The sequence below is a fragment of the Daphnia magna genome, linkage group LG2 (genome assembly GCF_020631705.1).
Source record: "Daphnia magna isolate NIES linkage group LG2, ASM2063170v1.1, whole genome shotgun sequence".
Taxonomy (NCBI): Eukaryota; Metazoa; Arthropoda; class Branchiopoda; order Diplostraca; family Daphniidae; genus Daphnia; species Daphnia magna.
Window position 1 is genome coordinate 6200377 of NC_059183.1, and position 21833 is coordinate 6222209.

A 21833-nucleotide genomic window follows, 5' to 3' on the forward strand; every position below is an offset into this window, starting at 1 on the left:
GTCGACATCAACCTATGTCACAGTATTTCCGTCGAATCTAATATTTCCAAGACAAGGACAGTATCATCCTTGCCATCGTCCTCGTCTTCTCAATTTTTATTTTGGCTGCTACAATTTGGTATCTGTGTTAAAAATACGCAAATGTAAGCCCGACTTTTGATTGTCATCAAAATTTCTTATACTTCATTACTTCACGTCTTCGGTGTAATTTATTTATTATTTATCTATTCCAATTTTTTTCACAGACAGGTCACGGATTTCGAATTCAAACCAATCCTTTCACATTTCTAACTGTACCTCCAGCCATAGCCTTCTCTATTAGAGAAAGCCGAAAGGAACGCTATCCCTTGCATGTGGGAAAAGTGAAGCACATTTTGCTCACCTTTCCTCCCATTCCCTTCCTCCAAGGGTACCCACGGGAGCCATCTGGTGATAAAAATGATGTAGAGGGGAGGGGGAGAATCACCCGGATTTATGAGCGGTAATTTATGAACGCCCCATTTATATTTTGCCGTGAGGGATTTTAATGACGATGTTACACGGAATGGCATGCATTCCTGTTTATTGCATATGTTCATTCGCAGCCATTCAACACGTGCAGCCGTACAATAAAATTTTTTTGTCTATGGCTCGGCGAGAATGGGCATAACATGTGTAATTGAGGGATGCCTCACTCATTCCAGAAGGAATGAATTCATATCGATCGAAAAGTTAACTTTTAAAAATCGCCACTAGGCGATAAAACGGCTCCCATGGGTACACTTGAAGGATGGGCAAAATTGGAGGCAGGGAAGCCAAAATTGCTTAAAAAAAAGCCCCAACCTTTCGGCTTTCTTAATAGAGAAGGCTATGCTCCAGCCCGCCAATATCAAGCACCGGCACAAACATGGATTGAACACGAAATTTGAAAGCACTTTGTTACATTTTGATGTATTTTAAAGATCCTGATATGTTCCGTCAAATGTTAACCGCGATAATAAATTTGCCTTACTAATACATGAATAAAAAATAAAATTTCAAAGTTTAAAATATTGATAATCACAAAAGCAAGTTTAAATCTTAGAAAACCTTAAAACACATTTAGGGAATACGAATAGGTCTTGTTGTATTCCTAGATGGTCACTACAGAACGAACGAAGAATCACCGACTGCAGAAATGCTCATTCCTCCAACTTTTCATGGGAAAAAAGAGAAAAAAAAAGGAAAAAAAAATCACACGGAATTATTAGAAAACCAGTCCACTAGACGTAAAAAAAACGTTACAATACCAACGATTAACGTGCTTTCATTAAGGAGGCTCAGTCAACTGCCAACCTCATTCAAGCAAGATGCTCCGTGATAGCATAGACAACGAAGTGTCTAATTAACAATCTAATTAACAATCTAATTAACAACGCTGAAAAACCTACAGAAAATACTAAAACAGTCTATGAACCATTTCTATCAACAACCACCATGAACGGTTTAAGGGTAACGATCCTGAGTACAATTGATGTTACGAATTTTCTGTTTGATTCGGGATACGAGTACGTTTTAACAGGAAAATTTAATCAAGACTGTATTGAGGTGAGGTTCATATTAATTTATCTCCGTGGCACGTTACTTTATATATTACTTATTGTTCTAGAGATTTTTCGGTATCATTCGAATGAGCGGTCGCTGTGGCAACAAGCCTACAGTTACATCTTTCTTGGAACTCTTTCGGTTGTTAACACTCTACTACCCTACTAAACAAATCCTTAGAGGGAGCAACTGTGACAATGAGGGAAAAAATGTTGTGCTTACAACATTTAGCGTATGGATGAAATCTAGATTCAACGATATGAAGGAAAAAATGAAACAACGAAAGGAACACCTTCGTGACGTACTACTAAAAGGCATAGAACGTGAGCTATGTAGTCTGTCAGTGATCGATCCACTCTCACAAGTCACTATATGTGATCCAAACACAAAAATTGATGTTTTGGACTCAAATGATTTTATTTGGACTGAAATTATTTATTACATTTGCGGGTACGTTGTACATTGTTTTCGTAAGAAAGGCAGAAGGAAGAACTCGACATTTTGTAAAGAATGTCTGAAAACTGTCGATGTTAGTATTGAAGATCTACCACTAAATTTCACTGCAAAAATGCTCACAGAAATAAAAAAACGGGGACAGCTAATTTTCAGCTCCTATAGCTTGTTCCAATTGTTATGTGAAGTAGAATTAGCTTTTTTGTCATTGGTGAAACGTGATATGGTATTTGTTCGTGATGCAACTTTAACAATTCTCGCTGCCAAAAAATTGCCATTCGTTGGTTGTCCGCAACACCAAAAATCTCTCATGGTTAGTGTAATTTTTCAGTATTTAATTCTACGTTTCCGTTGTTTCGGGGAAAAGAAATTTATCGATATAGTGGAAGAGAAAAAAACGCAATCTCATGCAAGGATGAAATTGAAAAAATTAAATAAGTCAGTTAGAAAATAAAGTCAAGGGCAAATTACTGTTTGTGAATTTCAAGAAAATAAAAAAAACGATTGAACATTAATGTATTATCTTAACATTTATTTATTTCTTAAATACAAATCATAAATAGAAGTATGCAACAGCTATTATATCCATTATAGCAAAATTAGTAGGTTACCACAATAAGAAGTATCAGCAAATCATAATTAGCGCCCAACAATTGCACTCTATAAATATAAACAAAACAATGCTGCGTTTCAAGATTAATAAAATTGGTCTCGGAAAATGGGGAAAAATAAAACATTTTATGAACGTAGGTTACCCAACCACTAAAAATATGAAATAATTCACACGATATGCTGAATTTTTGTGCTTAATTTACATGTGCATACCAAAGTGATAACGTGCATGATTTCATTAAAAATTACGGTGTGTGAAGCATTGGATCAGTAGGGAAACCCAAAATTATTATCTTAGCGGACTCAGCGCCACCATGCGGCATCTCACGCGCATCGCTACCTATGCTCCTCTCAGCCTTATGGCCCCCTTCGTGGTCTTCCACTTCGTTGTCTATGGTGATAGTGACAGTGAGCCGGAAATCGAAAATGTTCAACCTGGATGCAGTACTCAAACGGAGACAGTACCAATGAACACTGCACAACCTACGTTTGAAAGAATTAAAAACATCAATCCACAGCTCAACAAGTAAGTAAAACTCTTCTCCTGTTAAGTAGACAAATCGTTAACCAACTAAGCTTATACAATTCTAGATGGAAAATTAAAGGAAGGGCATCCCGTATATCGAGACTTTTCCCAATCAAGGAAAACAAAAGGATGTTCTTTTTTGGACTTCAAGACGATTCGGGAACAAAAAAAGTAAAAACTTTCGGCAAAGACGCTGAAAAATTCTAACAAGTCGTTCAAGAAGGAGAACTTAACACCCTGCAGTTCGCTAAAGTTGTCCCAACTGCAAACCCCACCAGAAAGGTGAAGGCTTCCAATATGTCATTGAAAACATTAGGGCCCGGAAGGAATCACAGGGGTGTTGAAGAATTTGATGGTAATACGATTAACTATTACTATACAATTCTATGCTTTTATTAAAACAATTCTCTTGTTAGACACAAATTTTGATTGGCTATCCTACCACGAAAATGTTTAAAAAATGTTTGAGCTGACAAACGAGTCTCCAACTGCTCCTCCAGCTTTATTGCAGCTTTGGGAATCAACTTTTTCTGGTCGAAGAAGGGAGCTCGAAACCAATGTGCTTCCTCAAGGCGTATTCCCTGTTATAAATACCTGATGCCCTATTCTCAAACTACAACAATGCGTAACTTTCTAAGCTTAATCAACACATTTTATTGTAATCATCAATTTTATTATTCGATAGTTACTGGAAGAATTCGATTTGATATGTGGACCGGGAACATGCAGGATCTTTCGAGAAAACTGGCTCAAGTTAGTTCCAAACGTCATTGATATTACTGGGAAGCAAAAGATTTCGAATAAAGTTGCTGAAGGGCCAGTGTTGATCGTGTACGCATCGTCGTGTACGTGTACTGGGTACATCGTGTATTATACCGTGTATTTGCTAAACTCCGCCCCCTAGTAGGAGGGGCTTAGCGCCGTGTACAGTACACGATTGCCGGGTAAATCGTGTATTCGTCTTGAATACCATTTTGTATGAATGTGACGATATAAATGAGTTATTCGAAATTTAGTCCCACATGTATTATCTTAATTGAATGAATGGAAAAATTATTATAATTAGTGACATAGTGAGGTACACATTGACATTCACTTCACATTTTTGCTCCGCCCCGCCCTGGCTGACGAAGTGACACCCGATTCAGCTCCGATTGCCTTTTCCCGGGGCGCGGCGGTTAACCCGATTATGGCTAATCGGGGCCGATCGCTAGTCAAGCCTCAAGAGCGTTTATCATTTCGTTTTTTAAAATGCGCTGTTGCAATATGCAAGAAATTTTTTTCAACAATGTTTCGTTGAAACAATATCTTAGATATATATTTGCTTATTCGGATGGCAATCCTTTCGATTTCGCCGTCCTTCCATTGCGAATATCTGTAACCAAATACTTATTACGTAAATTATGTAAATTATACCACGCAACTAGTAAGCCATCGTTGATTTTTTAATTATTAATAAAAAAAGACTGGATTTACTGATTTTTCTATTTAAAACTATCGTGTGGTATTTATTTCAAATTGACAACCAAACCAAACCAATACACGTACACGAAAGGCTCCGTACACGATTTACCCAATTTCCGCCGTCGTCTGCTAGTGATAAACCGTGTACAAGCGGTGCTAAGTCCCTCCTACTAAGGGGCGGAGTTTAGCAAATACACGGTATAATACACGATGTACCCAGTACACGTACACGACGATGCGTACACGATCTACACTGGCCCGTTGCTGAAATTCTACATCGTTATCGTTCTTTGGATTCACCTGATTTCGGTTCGTGGCAGATCTAAGTGCTGATCGAGCGCGGAATGTCAAAGCCTTATGTATGTTTCTTATTAAACGGAAATTATATCAATGAATACGAGTTTTTTTATTTAAAATAATATTGTAGAAATTTGTGCAACCCTTTTTTACTCGCATTGGTTGCCAAAACCGATATGCCCGAGGGCAGCTTTCATACTAGTTTTAAGCATTCATTTTTCGAAGGTTAGATACTTCGAAAAATGAAAGTTTCATTTGGCGTAAATCGAAACGTGGAAACTAATTCACTTTTCGAAGGTTATTAACCTTCGATCTGGGTTGTTGACATTTCGAAGGTTTTTTCGTTCGAAAAACGAATGACTTTTTTAACAGTGAGGCCTTGGCCTCACACGGCCTGTGGAAAAACCAGTCCGTTGCCAGGTGACGCACAAAGCCCCGCCTTGAAAACAGCTTCGCGGCCTGATTTTTCCCTATCTTCATGACCGACGCGCCATCTCTCAGAAAAAAAATCTCCCAAAACTTCGAGTCGCTTTTAGATTGCTCCGCGTTCCTTTATCGTTGAGCCGATAATTGACACGACCCTTCGTTAATCTCCGCGTTATCTCCTCTACAACATGACGTCAAGTTTTGCGCCACAGCGTTTAAAATAAGAAAACGTATAAAAGATACGTACGAGACCCTGAAATCGACTCGAATGGGCCGACTAAACTGCTCCGCACTCCTTTGCCATTCAGCCGATAAAAACGGGGACTCGACCGGGAACTGCTGCGTTATTTCCTCTACAAAAGGAGACCAATCTCAGCGGCACAGCATCTAAAATAAAAAAAACGAACGAAAGATTAGTGTCGACACCCCTGAAATCGCCGCGCCATCAGCGCCATCTCTGGGGTAAAGTCTCAGAAAAAGTGTCGATCGATCCACCGGTCGTTGTAGAAGGGTAGGGGTGCCTGTATCAGGGGGCTGGGAAATGCGAGTTTTGATAGAATCCCTATCGGGAAATTTTGTTTAATTACTTTTTTACCATTATTATTTCTCCGTTTAGAACTTAACTTTCTTAAATATACGCTACAAATTAAAACATCTACATATCGTTCAGGAAAACAACACAGGACAACACACAAATAAAAAATCAAATTTCAGTGTTTATTTTTACTCACAAATTAGTTTACTTTTAAGTTTAACAGACGAGAGACAAAAAACGTTCCTATTTCTGGGAAACTGGTTGGGATTCTGATACATTTATACCGGATAACATCAAATGGGTATAATTCCAATTCAGATAAACAAGACACAACAGCTTCAAACAGAATTGTTGACGACAGAGGATACTCAAACATAGATTCAACCTTGAGATACCTTTTACCAATAACATATGGCGCGCCAGCTACACCAACGAAGTTCTCAATTAGGAAATATTGCAGCGTTTTATCCTGAATAATGACACAGCTATCACGCAAACAATTTGAAATAACCGAGTTTCCAAATATCAATTTGTTGTACTGTTTTGCATTACCTACCGCAGGCAATGTAGGACCATTTGTGTGATTACCAACTAAAAACACAGCATTTTTCTCAACGTTTGTTTTCCTAGATTTCAATTTAAGAAGGGTTATGGCATCCTTTTCATCGGAACGACAAACAGCTTGTTCTGTCTTTTCCTCCTTGATGCACAGAGTTTTTAATAATTTGAATTTGATTCTCAAATAAAAACGCACTTGTTTCTTGGAGACTGCCGTGTTTTCTTACACCTTCAGCTAGATGACAAAGACTGTGTATGTTTAAAGACACAAACTGTGGGCCAAATAGTTTACTAGATGCCTTAATAAAAAGTTTTAGCAATTTATCTGCATATTGTAACAGTATGTTGTATTGATGGTTCACAAGACTAAGACTGCCCACTGATACACGACCACGGGGGACTATATATGGGGGAAACACTGACGTCACACGTCCGGTAGCATTCCATACCGGATCACATAACGTGGTCATTGACCACGTGACATCCCCCCCTCTAGCTGCATTCGTCCCCGAATGCATTACTAAAAAAAACAAACATTACAAACAAAAATATAACGAAAGAAAACCGGGAACATTGGTACATGATATAGGCCACATGACACCCCCCCAAAAAAAACATCATCCTTTATTTTTCGGCGGTACTCCACCGCCGCGCACGTCGATTCTTAGCTTCTTCTTCTTCGAACTCCTCCACTATCCGTAGGCGTTCCCGAAGGTCGGAAGCAACACTGGCCATGAACAACGCTGCTCCCACACCCCATAGCTCGAATGGGTATGTATGATGTTCCGCCGCTCGTTTTTCCCTCTCCGAGTCGTCTACTGAGTCGTCTACCGACCGCAGTTGAGTAGGTGGGAAAAGTTCCCCCATCTGCGGTCCTAGTAGTCCTAGCAGAAGGAGAAAAGCCCCCACTGCCACCTGCGGCATTTGTCCGTATCGTACCGGTGGCATCCGGAATCGTGTCGATCGACGCACCTGATCGTCCACCCTTTCATTTCGAGCTTATTGCACCTCCTCGTCCAGGGGTATAGTCTCTCTAGTTTCAGCCTCTCGGTCACGGATGTCCTTTCCCCTGGCCTCTATTGTTTGCCCTGCTGCCGTACACAGTCCTAGTTGGTCTCCGGGCCACGAAAAATAGTCGCCATATTCCACTAACACTTCTCGGATGTTTTCTCTGTCTATCGGCATTAATCCTTCTCCAATCCTGCTGTCAAATTTGTGCTCTCGGTGCGCTTTCTTCTCTGCCTCTGCTGTCGCGACGGCTACTGGCGTGTCTCCCTCCTTGATTTCGGTCACTGGCTCGATTATTCCTAACACCGTCCCCTCTTCGATCCATTGTTTGTGGTCCGATAAGTGGGTTATCGCCATCTGTCCGATTGTTCCCACTCCGCTAACTAGGACCTTACCCGTCGACACCCTTTTCGTCCTCTGCAATGCTTGGGATGGTTCCACCAGTGCACCTTCGCCAAACCCATTCAAATCTAGTGGTTGAGTTGCGACCACTTTCCTCGATCGGGGTGGGACCCAGCATCCATTCTGGACTACTAGTTTCGGTGCTTCCTCCGTCATCTCTTCCACCGGTGCTCCCATGGCAGTGTCTCCAATGAAGATCTCCGGTAGCGCCCCAATCTTCATCCGCGTTACAAGTTTTTCCAACATGTCCTTCCCCAGAAGTAAGTCGATGTCGCCGTCCAGAACCAAAGCCTCCCCCTCAACGGTCATCCTCCCATCTGATACTGACAGCATTGCGGCTCCTCCCGGTTGAATCTCCTTGCCGTCAACTGATACTAGACGATTTGCGCGCCATGGTGTCACTGTTATCCCTAGTTCTCTTACTAATTTGGGCGAACACACGGACACTCCCGCCCCTGTATCTATCACGGCAGCCACCCGTTTTCCCCAGCACCACACATCCAGTACTACCATCCTCTGGATGTCGATTTTCAGAATTGGCCATGCTACTACCTCCGGGTCTACATGCTGTGTCCCTACTAGACCAATTACTTGCCTACCCTCTCCAGCGAATCGCACCTGCCGTTGCTGTTGTGGTGCCCCTCCTTCTCGCTGGGAGCTCGGGCAGTCACGACGTATGTGTCCTATCCCTTCACACCCGTAGCATACGACCTGTCCGTCCGGCGTCCGACCCCTCAGGCCTCCCTGACCGTTTGTTCTTGTTGGACACTCTCTCCCGATGTGTCCCTCCGTCTTACATCTGCTGCAGATAGGTTCCCCATCCGAAGTCCATTTCAGTATCGATCGGTTATCCGACCGATACTGTTGACTCTCCGCTCTTTCTCCTTGCTGTGCGGCTGCCCCTGATGCGTTCCTCAATGCAACGGCTCCCATCAGTCCCTCTAGCAATTTTTCTAATCGATCCATTCTCTCACTTCCCGCCGTTGGTGTTTGTTTTCCGACCACGCCCATCGCCCATTCCTCGTGTCTTGCTCGGGAAGTCATTTCCTGATACCACTTAATTTCTTGAAGGAATTCGTCACATGAGTTGGGTTTCAAACTCCAGAGTTTCTCTAATAAACTTGGCTTGAGTCCTCTCCATAGGTGCGCCAATTTCGTAGCTTCAGACATATTCGGGTCTACTCTGCGACATAAATCCAGGATGTCGTAAAAATACTCGATCGTGGATTCTTCGATTCCTTGTTTGCGTTCTCTCAGTTTCGCTTCATTGAATCGATTCTGATTGACTGGCTTGAATTGCTCCAACAGCTGTGTTTTAACTCCTGGTACAATTGGCGGTCCTGCAACATCCTCCCATTCGGCTGCTAGTTGTCCCGCGGCCTCTTTGTATGAGCGCCTCTTCGATTCTGCGCTGAACCGGACAGCGACAGCTCCACGTGGTCGCGAAGTTCTTCATCTCCCCATCGATTATATCTCCCGATTCTTTCGTATCGATGCATCCACTGCACGACGTCTTCCCCGTCCTTCCCCCCGAAGGTGGGTGGGGATTGGAATTTTATCTGTGCGGCCATCGCTTGCCTTGCGCCCACTTGCTGTTGAGCTGCTCTGAATCCCCGGATGTAGCTACTGATATTCGATGATCTTCTTCTCAAATCCGTGAAATCCCACTCTGGCTGCTCTTCTCCGTGTTCTCCCGATCCTTCTTCCTCTTCGGCGTCCTCCCACCGCTCAGTTTCCTCCTCACTGAATGTGAGATGATACTCTGCCGAACGGATGCCGGTCGCTGCTCCTGTTGGGGTTCGTTAGCCCCGTCCTCTATTTCTCCTCGCTCTTCCATTCCGCTTTCCCTCAACGGTCGACTGCGCGTCCTCGCCCGCCCCTGGGATGCACTCCCGATCTCGGGTATACCCCAACTACCCCGTGCCACGAACCGTCCCCGAGCGTCTCGGATTCTCTCCCCGCTCCTTACGTCCTCCTCTCCTATCATCTACTTCCCGCAATCCTCGCACCGCCTGTTTCTTGCCGAACTCTTCGGCTCCCGGTTCACTTCTCCGCTTCTTGCCAACAACTTTGGCTCACGGTTCACTTCTCCGCTTCTTGCCGAAAACTTCGGCTCACGGTTCACTGCCCCGATTCTTGCCGAACACTTCGGCTCACGGTCACTTCTCCGCTTCTTGCCGAACTCTTCGGCTCACGGTTCACTGCCCCGATTCTTGCCGAACACTTCGGCTCACTGTCACTTCTCCGCTTCTTGCCGTACTCTTCGGCTCACGGTTCACTGCCCCGATTCTTGCCGAACACTTCGGCTCACGGTCACTTCTCCGCTTCTTGCCGTACTCTTCGGCTCACGGTTCACTGCCCCGATTCTTGCCGAACACTTCGGCTCACGGTCACTTCTCCGCTTCTTGCCGAACTCTTCGGCTCACGGTTCACTGCCCCGATTCTTGCCGACCACTTCGGCTCACGGTTTCCGCTATCCACTTTCCCTCAATGTACCCGTCTGCCCCGCCTTAAACCTTTTCACCGTTTTCCCCCCGGCGTCTCTCCTTCGTTATGCTTCCCCCGATTGCCCTACGGTCGGAGCCGTGACCCCGTACCCCAACAATTTATGGTGCTAAAACCAGTTGGGTCGTCGACTCTCAGGGGTCCCTGACAGCCACCGCCTCCGTAGCACAGAATCGAACAGAAACACAACCACAAAAGAGACTTACCGGAGGTTCTGCATCTCCACCATGTAACAGTATGTTGTATTGACGGTTCACAAGACTAAGACTGCCCACTGATACACGACCACGGGGGACTATATATGGGGGGGGGGAAACACTGACGTCACACGTCCGGTAGCATTCCATACCGGATCACATAACGTGGTCATTGACCACGTGACAATATACAGAGTCCTCTTTGCACGAATCAATTTCTAATAGAAGTCTAATGGCAACATGGAGCAATATGATGTGGTGATAACGAGTTTTACTTAGAAATTTCTTGTAAATAACTGGGCACAGATATAGGAGATCAAGTCGTAGTTCAGCTGCTTTCCAGCGATTCAAATATTTTGCTTCTCTAGGCTTCCTTGCGAAATCGCTAGGAATGAATTTTTGAACATACAGGCAAAACGCTGAAATTTCTTCCAAAATTGCCGCACTTAGTCTAATGGTATCGAATGGATGGGAAAAATAGCAAGAAAAAAACCTTCTTGTATGAGCCTATGCATACTAGGTGCATATAATCTAGATGAACATCACCAATCATGTCTTCAATAACGTCCTCAATGATAGATCTAACGCCGTTCTTATTATGATGATTTCGATGAAGTCTTTGGCGAAAAGAACAGTTAGTTCGAAGAGGGGCATTCAAATCTGAATATGTAACTCGCCCACCAGATCTTGCTTTGTTTAACTTTGTTACACTAGCAGACCACTTCCCCTTACATATGCATTTACGACAGCCATAGAACGAATTGTGTGTTTTTTTGTTCAAAACGAACGAAGTGGCTGGGGCATCACAGGTCATTCCAACAACGGAAACACGGATCGTATTACCTTCAAAATCAAATCCGGATGACTTCAATTTAACAATTTCATCTCGAAAATCAGCTAGGAATAGGTTCACGTATTTTGGTTTTCCAGGTCCATGGTAAAGGCCTGCTACAAACACGTGATCCCACCCTAATTCCAATTAGAAAATTAAAATAAAGAAAAAAAAATTCGTAGTAGGAAATAATTACCAACAATTCGACAAACAATTCGCCAGAATTCACCGTATCCGCTTTTGGATGTAGAACTTCCATCCACATTGAATATAATTTGAACAACATTTGGAATTGGGATACCCATTTCTTTGAAAGCCAGCATAACCTTCAACAGCCCAGCTTCTACCCCGGAATGATAATATCGCCCCGGAGGAATTTCTTTGAAGTTTAGGTTTCCACGAATGGATCCTAACAGTGTTTTTGTTGTTCTAGGCATAAACGTTATCCCAGCAAAATCCTTGAGGATATGAAGCAAACGTGTACTGTGCATGTGAGCGACCCCACTTTCAACAACCCACTCTCGTAGCAGGCGTATGGCACAGTCTTGTAATTCTTCAACTGTAGGTTCTCGAATTTCTTCATAGAGAAACAGAAAAAAATATTTATAAAACAAGTCTGTAGTATACGTAACAATTTCCAGAAATAAAAAATGTATCACTCTTACCAGACTCATTTTGTTGATTGCCCAATACAATAGTTTCTTCCTCAACAAAGTCCTCCTCGTCAGTTTCTATTCTTAATGAGTCATTACCGTCAAAGTAATAATCACTATCTGGTTCACTGTCTAGTTGATTCACTTCATTGTGTTGTTCACTGTCGTAGTCTCTGGCTGGTTCCCTTTCGTAGTCTGTGACTGATGGTTCTACTTGATTGACACTAACTTTTAGAAAATAAAGATACCATCAAGGAAATAGCTATAATTTCTTCCCCCACTGACTCATTTGGAGAACTTTGGTGTGTGACTTGTCTCTGTGAGCAGCCCAGATGTTCATTACAGGTTTCAGGAATGTCATCAACATTTCTTATCTTCTCTTTACATGGCATATCTCTAGAAAGATAGAACAGAGAATTTAAATTATTCTAAGACATCATCATGAAAGTAAATATAGTTACACTAAGTTTGACATATCTTCCTTTTCAACTTCTGCATAATATTCCTGTAATCTTGCATTCACCCGATTCCTCATTTGTCTAGGACCAACAAAGACTTTTGTCGTCTTTTTCTTAACATATTTGCTTTTTACTGTGATTGCTGAAGTTTATAGTTCTAAAAAGTAAAAACCACAAAACCGACGAAATTTAGAAAAAACGGTAAACTAGGCTATACTCTTGGACTACTAAATCAAAATGGTCTCCGTGCTAAACTACTCCCAGGTCAGAGAGTTGTCCAACGTTGTCCCACTAGCTATTAGGCAGACCAATACTTTTTTAAATTTCTGTTATGCTCCTAAATTAAGATTGAAATGACAAAAAAAATTTATTTTAATTTACGGAATTTGATCACTTACCTAATTAAATAAACTGAACTCTTAAAAGTCTTAATTACAATAAAAATTATTTATTTTCTGTACTTTGAACTTGGCAACATACCACGCTGTCGGAAATCGTTCAAGTCTCCTGCTATCCTGTATGGTTGTGTCGAACTGTTTCGAAACTCGAAAACCACGCTTCTTTAAAACAGAGATAATTTTTCTCAGAACTATTAACTCGCAAATAAAAATGTTTCAAGAACAAGATGGTTGCTACGAAGATGTGAGTATCAAATGTTCTGTCATTTCCGATGTTTTTGAGAATTTTATGACTAACGTTTATGTCCATCTAAAATTAAGCATGGTACTTTCGCCATCGTTGATTTGCACTGTCATGGAACTTTACAAGTCGCGATTGTACCCGATTTCTGGTTGTTTGGTGACGAAGGGGAATTGTATTATTCATACCCACCTGGTAAGAGTACAATAACTCCAATAAAAATGAGGCATGATCCCGATAGAGAAATTTGGCCAAGTTTCAGAGCAGATTTCAGGAAGTCTTACAGTACGTTTTGCATGTGTCTTTTTACCAATAGCATTATTTTGTATAACTAATATTGGTTTTGCTTGTTTGTTTAAGGTTCTTATGAATTGGCTAGGAAAAGTCTGTCTAGTGCTGTACAGTATACTGACCTTTCAGAAGATGAAGACCTCGAACAACATTTAGAGACAAATGGACCAAATCTACGTAGATCTATGAGAAGAAAGAAAAATCCTTTTCGTCAGATTATGAATTTGATGTTGACTTGCACGACAAACCATCACTTCCTTTTCGTAAGTATTAGAGTTATCTCATTATTGTGATATTTTGTAACAGCAACCAATATTATATATCTGTGGTTTACAATTATTTTAGGAGGTTTGTGCTCACCAAAAGAATGTGATAAAGGTATTAAACTTGCAATTGTACTTTTACTTTGTTAATCTATCTAATCAAATTGTTCTATTAATCTAGGGAATGTGCCAAATTCTGACGACGATCGACCAAGCGATGACGATGAAGAACATGGACAGAGTCTAACTAAATATTTAAAGAGGAATAAGAGAATGCCTTTATCAGCTGATACAAGTAGTGATGGTAGTGATTTACTGGAAATGGAAGGAATAACACCTTCACTTCCTCTTTCGGTTGGTGGGAAGAGTAATTATCACAAAAAAATTTTTTTGTGTATTTTTCATATTATTGGTTAACTTATGGGTAATTCTATTATTTTCGTCAGGAGGATTCTATACATCTACACAAAAGGAACCAGGTGCGATACGTTTAAATTTAATCCGTTTTGAACTGAACTAAAGACAATTTTTATTCTAGGCCTGCCAAGTCCGGTTAAAGTAAATACACCTTTGCAATCAGAAGACGAGAGCAATAGTGGTACATTAAACCAATCTGCTAATGGTGAAAGCCAAAGTTATCAAGATGCTGGTCGTAATCGCCCGAAAAACAGTTATTTCAATCAAGCACCAATAGTCAACCATGTTAGTCGGCGTGTTTCTGTTGAAAAACCCAGCAGCGATGGTAACCGTTCGCACGGACAAATTGATTCTGCTCTTCTTGGCGGCAACTCATTTTGGCGGGCTCCTGTTGAACATTCTCCTGCAATTGGGAGACGTGTACGAGAAAACTCTATTCCCCTAGGTCAACCCGATGGTAAACGGCAAAATGCAGAACCCGTTGCAAGTGGAAGTCGTTATCGAGAAGATTCTTGGGATCAAGTTCTACCTGGCTGCAGCACAAATAAATATACTCCAGCCCCTTCTGCTAACGGAAATCGTTCTCGTCCGATTCATAAAGCATCTCATGGCAGACGTTCTACTGAAAATTCAACCGATATCGAAAGGACTGCAAGTAAAGGTCATCATCATCAACCAACACCTGACGCCAATTGTAATCGACAAGCTCCGAGTAAACAACCTGCTGCTAGCGGGAATAGCCACACTCCAAAAGTTAACGTCAACACAGCCTCTCCTCGTTATCCTGGTGTTCTTGTTACTGCCAAACAACCTACTTCAAGTGTTAATTATGCTAAAGAAGTTAGAAGAAAGGAAGCTCCACCAGTCGGCGAACCTCTTCGACGTCCTTCTGTTTCACAACTTATTCCTAATGGTAATCGACGTGCTGCAGTTGATCCCGCCACTACTCCTGTATGACGTGTCTCCACAGGATTAAATAATCATCCCTCCTCTGGTGTAAACGATTGTCGCCGTGAGGTACCTGCTGACGCTGTACTGCGGGCTGTTTACCAAATGAACGAAAATGTGAACAACATTCAACGTCAAGTTTCTCAAATTGCTGGCCGGATTGATGCGTATCGCCCTGAAGCAAGAGAAAATTTGGATCCTTTGAATGAGTTGCCCCTTAGCACATTAGAAGATTTAGTGGCATTCCAAAATGCGCTCACTGTCGACGAAAGGAAGCGTGAAGCGTTGGTATATTGCCATAATTATCCATTTCGAAATCTACTTCTGGATTTAATTGTTTATATTCTTTAGGCTCGTTTCGTGAAAAACATTGGTGGAGCAACGGAGTCTAAGAGTGTCAAAAGAGCATGGAAAGAAGTGATTTCCGTTAATGTTCGGGCGCTATGCAACTGGTACGGGGTGAACAGAGGAACAATACAAAAACATAAACTGAAAAAATCCCCAATTGTGTTAGCTGTATGGGGTAAAGTTTTAATTTCTAATTTACTTTAATTAACTTATTTTTATCTTTGTTTTGAATGTCAGATGGGCTTCGCAGAAACACGGCTTGCTGCCACTCCACCGATTCGGCATTGCAATGTGAAACAATAAAGGCATTTTCAAGATCAGCTGAAGAAACCAGGAGAAACGCAGCGCGAGCAGCCGCTCTTACTGAAAGGGAAAACGCAGAAAACATAGAAGATAACTAGTATCTATTTTTACCCTGTCATCATAACAATTAATTGATTTATCCGTTTGATCGCTCCAATACAATTATTGGAAAAACAATGCTTCTGCTGTGTTATTACTTTTCCTTTTAACGTTAAGCTTTGCGTTTTATAAAAGAAAATTCTTCTGCGTTGGTACCAATAAATTTTATTCCGTATCAGTACCGATAAGGACAGATTTTGAATGTAATTGGTATATACTTAGCAGGACATACAGACGATATACCATATGCGACGTCCATGGGAAGGTAATTAGGAAGTTTCCAGTACATCCATTGTATGTACAAATGGGATATACTACATCCCAAATTGTACATACCATGGATATACCATGGACGTACATGTTCTAGTAGGGAAATGTTGTTGAAATTTGTCACACGTCACACGTCACACGAGGAAAAAGCAGACGTTATTTAGCACAGTACGCTAGACAAAAACGCCGATATAATTGCCAGATTATTTTATACATGAGGTGTCCATTGACAAAAATAAAAAAAGGTTAGGCAACGCAGGTATAGGCCTTGTAAACAATTAAACGTCGTCTGTCTATATTTTTAATACCTGAATAAGATTTTTGTGGGCGCTTGAAAGGATTATCCCAAAACCTATATCTTTGAATGAGCAGGAACAATTGGTGACTATGAAGTTGAAATGTAACTCAGGCAAAATCTCCTTGACTTTTCTGATAATTTATTTTTTTAAGTCTTTGCTGATGATGGGAGTAAGTGGCACACTATGTGTACTTACTCCCATCATCTATGTGTACTTAACTTCCCATATAGTTACTGCCGTCCATTTTAAGAGAAACGTAGATTTTGTTTGCTCGAAACAGTGACAACTGAACGTCATCAGGTTTAAGTATGTATTGTTCTTGGACTTTAACGTAGTATTTTTTTCCCCCTCATGTATCGCTCATTAAACGCATAGAAAATAAAGCACTGCACTGAATCGATGAAGTCTTCGGTGGAAAGATAGCCCCTCCGAATAAATACCGAAGAAGTGAAGCTTCTGCAGGCCTAATTCAAGGAAAAAATTAAATTAGCACATTTACTAATGTTCCTAATAACAAATTTAAGAAAACATATTCGTACCTATAGATCATGATGTATTATTGGGACGATGATGCACCCTTTCTCGTATGGCATAACCCAACACTTCGAAGAAAGCTGCAATTTGCTGGTTTCCCATATGTTTGAAGAACGCGCAAGTCCGGTTGATTTGTAAATATTGATGGAATTTGATGGCATAGGCTTCTTGTAAAAACACCTGAGATCCAGGAAAATTCTACCAGTGATGTGCGTTTCGGTAATTCTCATCAATTTTATTACCAAACCGTTGTTGCATAAATAAAAAGAATCAGATCTTGTATTTGATCTCACCCCTTTCAGACGCAATGTTGAATAGTCTTCAGTGTTGAAGACCGACGCTGAAACGTCTTTCATGGGTCTTTCATTCCCCTTTTCAATTTTCCTAATATTCCAGCAGACAGAGAAAAAGGATGAAAAGACTTGTCACCGACTTTTACTTTTGTGGTTTTCAGAATTGTTCTTTGATCGGTTGGGATGTCGTGGCCCAAATCTTTAACGAGTTTTGCAACGCCACCAAGAGCACTGAGTGACAGACCCTTCTTTGAATATAGCAGAGCCAGTCGTTGTAATATTCCCTCTTTAGTAAGTGCTGGGACATGACTGCTATCATTTACGTTTTCACCAGTTTCAAGAACTAGGTGTTCTTGATCTTCAACTCTCTCCCTACTCTCATTTACGGCATCTGTCGTTAGATCGTTCAATTCGTCGTTATTAACTACGTGTAGGCCTACCTCAGTGGAATGGACTATGAGACCGGTGGAAGATACATCTTTGAAACCGTATTTGGTGCTGATATTTGGAGAAGTGTCTTCAGTCGGCTCGACAGCAGAATTCTCGTCTACGGGTCTTAAGTAGTAGTGGGCCGAACATCTCGTAATGAAATTAAAATTACTATCGGTTTGCATGAAAAAGAAATTTGTCAAATACCTACTATTCAAAGAGCCAACATTGCTACGAACTGACAATTTTCTTTAACTTGACTTGACATTGGCCATGAAGTTCTTCACTGCTTCATTAATAGCATATCTCCTTGCCTGTCTGGACTGTTTGAACATTTTAAACAAGACTAAAAAACGCAACAGATAACAGACTTCAATGGTGCACCTGTCACAAGTAATCAACCAACACACCAAACTGTATTTTGATGAAATAACAATATTGGGGCGTGATACAGCTGTGAGCTGAGCCCGGATGCCAAGTTTAAGATTTTCATAAAAATATAAGAAAACCGGGTTTAAACCAATAATGGGACATGATACAGCTCAGCACGGATGCCAAGTTTGAGATTTTCATAAAAATATAAGAAAACCGGGTTAAATCCAACATTGGAACATGATACAGCTCAGTACGGTTTCCAAGATTAAGCTTTTCTTAAAAATATAAGAAAACCGGGTTGAAACAAATATTGGGACGCGATACAGCTCAGCATGGTTTCCCAGTTTGAGACTTTGTTTAAAATATAAGAAAACCGGGTTGAAACCAATATTGGGACGTGATACAACTCAGCCCGGTTCTAAGTTCGGTATTTTATGGGAAACCGGGTTGAATCCAATGTTGGGACAAGCTCCTTTAAACACACGGATTCCGATTTTTGAGAAGCGCGGAAAAACGGATTCATCCCAATATTTCAGCAACTACGTTTTAACCCCAAAATCCATTGTTTCTAAGACGATGTCAGAGCAATCACATACCAATATCTTTTAACCAAGACTCGAACCCCCGTGACTAAACCAAGATTGGCCCAATGAAAAAAATCGTACATCAAAATACCTTGAAGATTGATGAAGATTGATGAAGATGGAAATAGCCAACAACAAAACGGTAGTCGTTGTTTGTTTTAGGTTTTTCCTGTTCATTACGACTACTTTGCAATTTCCTTTCAGGGAATGTTCAGTGCTCTTCTCCTTATGGCGATCATAATGAGATGCAAAGTATCCCATCTTTGGAATAACTCAAAGATGTACCCCTCTTTATACTTCCCACACACCACACTGACGTCTTTTAAAGGATATTTATTCATCCTAACGGCACTACTAGGATTTCTTTATTCGGTCCTGAAATCCTACAACGATGACTTAAAGATGATTTTAGCAGGTGTTGATGACCGGAAAAAACTGCTCTAATACAAGGATTTTAATGTTCACCAAAGCTCTCATTTTAGCCTTCACTGGGACGACTATAAAAAACCACTAAAAAGATTATTCTGCCATCGGATTCGAACACCATCTACGAATCATTCATTAATATTATAGGTAGGGGAGCGCGGGGTCATACAGAACACGTGCCAAACAGGACAGTAGCAGATACGTTTCTTGGTGATGATTTACTGGGGAGGGGGGAGAGGGGAAATACTGTGATGTTTTCAATGTCAATTTCTATATGTGGCAAAAAAATCATCGTGAAATTCTTAAAAATACACGAGTTATAGAGGATACAAAAAAGAGCACTTTTTTTCATTTTTATTTGCAGCACATTTTTTGGTATTGCCCACGCTATGACTCGTCAAAAATAAATATAATAGTTAAAGAAGCTAGCTAATTCATTTACTTATACAGAGCCGGTATAAAAAATTTTTTACGAATTACGGTTTAAGAGTTGTTAATGAATTAAAAATAGATTCTTATTGGGGGTGATACTGGACACGGTTTTGGGGGTACAATCGGACGAAATCGATTTTTTCTTGGCGGAGCCTAAGTTGGTCCAATCATGGTCCAAAAGCGTTGTCTGCTTCGTAAAATTTGTTTCACTAACAATCGATCAAGAATCGGTCACGAAATATCTAAGATGCCCCTCCCACTTCTCCATATGGTATCAAAATGGTCCAGTCCTCTCCCCCCAACTTCGTTAATTTTCTTCATGTTAATTTATTTTTTTGAAATTTAATCTACGCTAAAATAGATGTTCTATTGATGAAGTATTTAGGGAAATTTTTTTAAAAATTTATAACTAGAAACTTTTAGTGCAATTACCCGTGTCCAGTATAGGACACCCTCTGTCTAGTTTTACCCCCACATTTTTCCTCAACTACAATTTTACCCCTATTTTTCAAAATTCAATGATTCTTAAACTATATAATGTATAACGATGAAGAAATTCACTAATGTTATTTAAACAACGCTCTTTACACTAATCTAATTTTTTTCAGCGTAACATTGTTACACACTGAATTACTGACAAAAAAAAGTTTTTGTCCTGTTTGACCCCGCTTTCCCCTATCTTTAGACTGGTAAATAAGACAGTGAAATAAGTTTTTAAATAAAATTTAGAATTAAATAAATCGACACTTTGAACTCTTTTAACAAAATACCAAAAGAGAAACATAATTGTTATGAGTTTCGATCATTAGACTCCCGCATCATAGACAGAGCTTCTTCTTCTTAACCAATCACTACGTATTAAAAAAAGCAATTGCAGATTGTTATTTGATGTGGCTTACGTAATTCTTACGAAGTTGAGATCCAACGCTTCACTGTTAATTGTGGAATGATGGCTTTTAAAGAAATTGATCAAAATAAGACGTCTTCTGAGGGACATGATTTATTTTAAAAAAACCGTGGCTTAAACCGTCCTTATAACGTCCTTTGGCGGTCCAGTACTGCACGTCCTAGTAAGACAGATATAGGATGAGTTGCTGCATTAAATTGTTATGTGGGTTCCGATCTATCGCCATCACCTGGACCATATGAGCAGTCGTACACAGCTTTCTTGAGGAAATGTTAATAATGCTACACATTTTGTGTATTTTAACAGATTCACTGGGTTAAAGGATGTATTCAGTCATAGACAGCTTACACGACACACACACACAGCATTACACAGTGACAGCACTAACAGCACTAATAACTAGTCTGAAACACTACATTGGACGGCCCCTCTGGCCGGCCATAGACGGACTTTTGAGTCCACTGACATCCGGCCAGAGTGGCAAAGTCCATTGACATTACACATTTGCATCTCTTAGCATCCGGTGCTAAGTGACAAAGTACATTGGCGCTACATCCCCCCCTCCAACTTACTGACATGGGTTCCCTAAACTGGATAACAAACCCCACAAGGCATAACAAAAAGAGTCCCCCATGTTTTCTACTTTAACATTTGGTAAAACTAATCCGGGTAAAACGAAGATATTCACGCGGCATTCGGGCCGGGCTGACCTTGATCCTCTTCTCCTGGCTCTCGCACCTCAACAAGACGAGCCAACAGTAGGGGGTCCACGTGACTACCCAGCCTCCGATACTCGAACCACAGGTATACCAACAGTGGAAACGGGAACAGGATTCCGGTAAACCATTCAAAAGGATAACGCTTTGCATTTTACTCTTCTTCTCATTGGCGTCAAAGGCGTTCGACCGCTTTCAGGTGTGAACTCGTCCCCGCTAGGTCTATACGCGTAGGCGTTCTTAGGGCGGCTGGTGCTTCTTCCATGATGGGGCTCTTTGTCACCGGTAGCGATTGCTCGACCACCGGTGCCAATAGACCGCTCAGCATTCCTGCAGCTTCCTCGTCGATGACGCTTGTTACATTCACTGGCATTATCTGTCGGAAGCTCACTTGCAAAACCCATTCGTCCGAGGTTGCCAAACACAACCGTGGGATTTTTATGACCCCCGCTGCTGGCAGAACTTGCGGTAGGCCAATTTCGCCGATCGTTTTCCCAGGGTACTAGAGCACTATGGTTACGTTGTCTTTACCAGCGTAACCCCACTTCCTTCCTCCAATGTAGAACAGGTCAATGCCGGTCCACTTCTTACTGTCTAGGTGACAGTTCCTCTGGATTCCTTCCTGCTCCTGCATAAAGACCGCCGCCGCGCAGCTCTTCATCTTTTCGGTCAATCGGCCTCAAGAATGGATATACACTGCCTATGTATGGAGCTTATTTCCGGACTTCATCCACGTTGAACTCGACGAATAGCTGCTGATCAGGCGATACC

The 21833-nt window shown here is 41.3% G+C and overlaps 1 protein-coding gene and 2 long non-coding RNA genes across 3 annotated transcripts; 1 reads left to right on the forward strand and 2 right to left on the reverse strand.

Moving 5' to 3' along the window:
- The first annotated feature begins 3348 nt into the window (after window positions 1-3348).
- On the forward strand, window positions 3349-3979 carry LOC123470026. The gene is made up of 3 exons (XR_006643434.1): window positions 3349-3509; window positions 3571-3779; window positions 3840-3979. It is a non-coding gene; the product is annotated as an uncharacterized LOC123470026 (long non-coding RNA).
- Window positions 3980-5064: 1085 nt separating this feature from the next.
- LOC123469850 lies at window positions 5065-12967 on the reverse strand. Its single transcript, XM_045169197.1, has 6 exons — window positions 12958-12967; window positions 12493-12631; window positions 12303-12427; window positions 12142-12217; window positions 6161-6361; window positions 5065-5113 (listed from the first exon to the last, which is right to left on the reverse strand). The coding sequence occupies exons 1-6, from the start codon at window positions 12965-12967 to the stop codon at window positions 5065-5067; spliced, it is 600 nt and encodes a 199-aa protein (XP_045025132.1).
- Window positions 12968-16682: 3715 nt separating this feature from the next.
- Window positions 16683-17110, reverse strand: LOC123470027. The gene is made up of 2 exons (XR_006643435.1): window positions 16906-17110; window positions 16683-16830 (listed from the first exon to the last, which is right to left on the reverse strand). It is a non-coding gene; the product is annotated as an uncharacterized LOC123470027 (long non-coding RNA).
- Between the last annotated feature and the right edge of the window lie 4723 nt (window positions 17111-21833).

Bases quoted from the DNA above. Each gene is read 5' to 3' on its own strand.
- LOC123469850 (XM_045169197.1), bottom strand. The intron at 12,428-12,492 runs GTAACTATATTT...CTATCTTTCTAG, and splicing joins GAAGATATGTCAAACTTAGT to AGATATGCCATGTAAAGAGA. The intron at 5,114-6,160 runs GTATAAATGTAT...GCTTAAAACTAG, and splicing joins TACCCATTTGATGTTATCCG to TATGAAAGCTGCCCTCGGGC.